This window comes from Quercus suber, unplaced genomic scaffold (assembly GCF_002906115.3).
Source record: "Quercus suber isolate HL8 unplaced genomic scaffold, Cork oak 2.0 scaffold_107, whole genome shotgun sequence".
NCBI classification, from domain to species: Eukaryota; Viridiplantae; Streptophyta; class Magnoliopsida; order Fagales; family Fagaceae; genus Quercus; species Quercus suber.
Genome location: NW_027069572.1, coordinates 502976 through 504838, shown reverse-complemented (window position 1 = coordinate 504838; position 1863 = coordinate 502976). Strand labels below are relative to the sequence as shown.

The window sequence follows — 1863 nt, the reverse complement described above, 5'->3', positions numbered from 1 at the left end:
TTGAGTGTCACTGGTTTTCACTTTTTATTTATTTCTTTTTTAGTTGCCAAATCTACTCATTTTGGGGAATAACAAATGGGTAAAAATAAGGTAACTTAAGTACAATATCTTAGTTGCAGCGTAGTATAGTAGGTTCTCAAATTAAATTCAAACAGCTGGTTGTAGGTTGTATTGATCAATAAAATACAATCAGTGTTATTGTTTTCAAGGATAATTAAATACAATACAAAATTGAGGAATCTCTAAACTCTAAAGTACCTAAGTTGTACCCATAACAAAAATATAAAAGAAAGCTTAGCAACCTATGTTGATCCCTAGTTACCATAGCTCTTGTAATGATTTAATTGCCAAATTGAAGGATCGTACTAATGGTTTATTCTTTGCTTTGCCTAGAGTTGTACCTTAATTGGCGCCTCCCATGCTCAAAGTGCTTGGGAGTCTAGGGAGAAAGGGTTCAAGTTGTGGGTTAGCAGCATATTGTAACTATTTGAAAAAAGGTTTATTCTTTGCTTTTGTCTTGTGTGTCATTTTTTGTTGTGGTATAAGGAGTAATAGGATTTGAAATTCCATGGTTGTGTGGGACTGTTTACTTAGTATTTGTACAGTGTGGAGTTGTGTAATAGTGTTGATTCATTATGCACTTACTGCACTGCCTCACTTGAGCAACTTGGTCTTGTTGTTGTATATGGGAAAGTCACTTAAGTTGAGCCTGTTTTCCTTTTCCTGGTACTGGTACTGTTAAAACTGTGATTTTAACTGGATGGCATCTCACTAGAAGATTGTGAGTACTGGCAGTTTCTGATGACGAGAGAGGTTGATTCATTTTGGTATGGAATTGAAGCTTGCACATTAACATTGTTACTTTCTTGGAATCAGTGTGGTTAAATTGAAGCATCTTCTCCTGAAGTCCCTGTGTGAATGGACTAGGACCTCACCGACTCCCTCATTCTCCGTGGATGGGTTTCTTGATTTCTTGGCATCCATGCCTTCTCATTAGTTGCTGATTTTTTTCCCCTTTTTGATGTTTTTGTTTTTGTTTTATTTTTGAGCTGCCTGTTGTATACTGCCCATATACTCAGGCATCCTTGTGGTTTATTTATTTATTTTAATTCAATTTATTTCCTTATCAAAAAACATTGTTAACTTAAATTACTATTCTTTAATTGATGTTTGCACCTAATGATTGCGCCTCATTTGTATAACACAGGCGATGCTTTGAATGCATTGAAGACCAATTTAGCTGATCCAAACAATGTTCTGCAAAGTTGGGATCCTATCCTTGTGAATCCCTGCACTTGGTTCCATGTACATGCGATAGCGAAAATAGTGTGACACGAGTGTAAGATTTATTTATGTGACATGCTACTTGACTTGTAGTTACACTTTACTTTAACTAATATAAATATGATGCCTATTATCTTTTCACCCAGTGATCTTGGAAATGCAAATCTTTCTGGTCAACTGGTTCCACAACTTGGTCAGCTTTTAAATCTGCAATACTTGTAAGTCATCTTCACATGCAGGGCAAGTTGTTTGACTGTATTTTGTTCAAATGATGATGTTAACTATTTGTTTCATGTTAAAAGATAATTAGTTTGAACCCCACCTACGTCCTCCCCCATCTACCTATCAAAAAAAAAAAAAGATAAAGTTTTTAAAAATTAGAATTAAAAGCCTTTTTTTTCTATAGTTTTTCCTCTTATTAACTTGAAGACCGTGAATAGCATCATTTCCTTTTTTGTGATTTTCATGACGTATGATGCTATGAACAAGCTTGTTATTGAGTTTTGACATAAATATAGAGTTTTATTCCTTTTTAGAATGAATAGTTTATTGTGTACAAAGTATTTGATTAAGTACATA

At 34.1% G+C, this 1863-nt stretch overlaps 1 protein-coding gene across 3 annotated transcripts in view; it reads left to right on the top strand.

Moving 5' to 3' along the window:
- LOC112022898 (leucine-rich repeat protein 1) overlaps positions 1–1627 on the top strand; it is a 36629-nt gene extending 35002 nt beyond the window's left edge. The window contains exons 1-3 of one of the 3 annotated variants that reach the window (XR_010629673.1): positions 402–497; positions 1208–1339; positions 1431–1626. Coding sequence is in view for 1 of the 3 variants with exons in the window: in XM_065775240.1 (XP_065631312.1) it covers positions 1317–1339; positions 1431–1506 (99 nt within the window). In the remaining 2 variants the exon portion in view is untranslated. Of the gene's footprint in view, positions 1–401; positions 498–1207; positions 1340–1430 lie in introns of those variants that run through there. The other 2 variants (XR_010629672.1, XM_065775240.1) reach the window with 2 other exon arrangements.
- Positions 1628–1863: the final 236 nt, after the last annotated feature.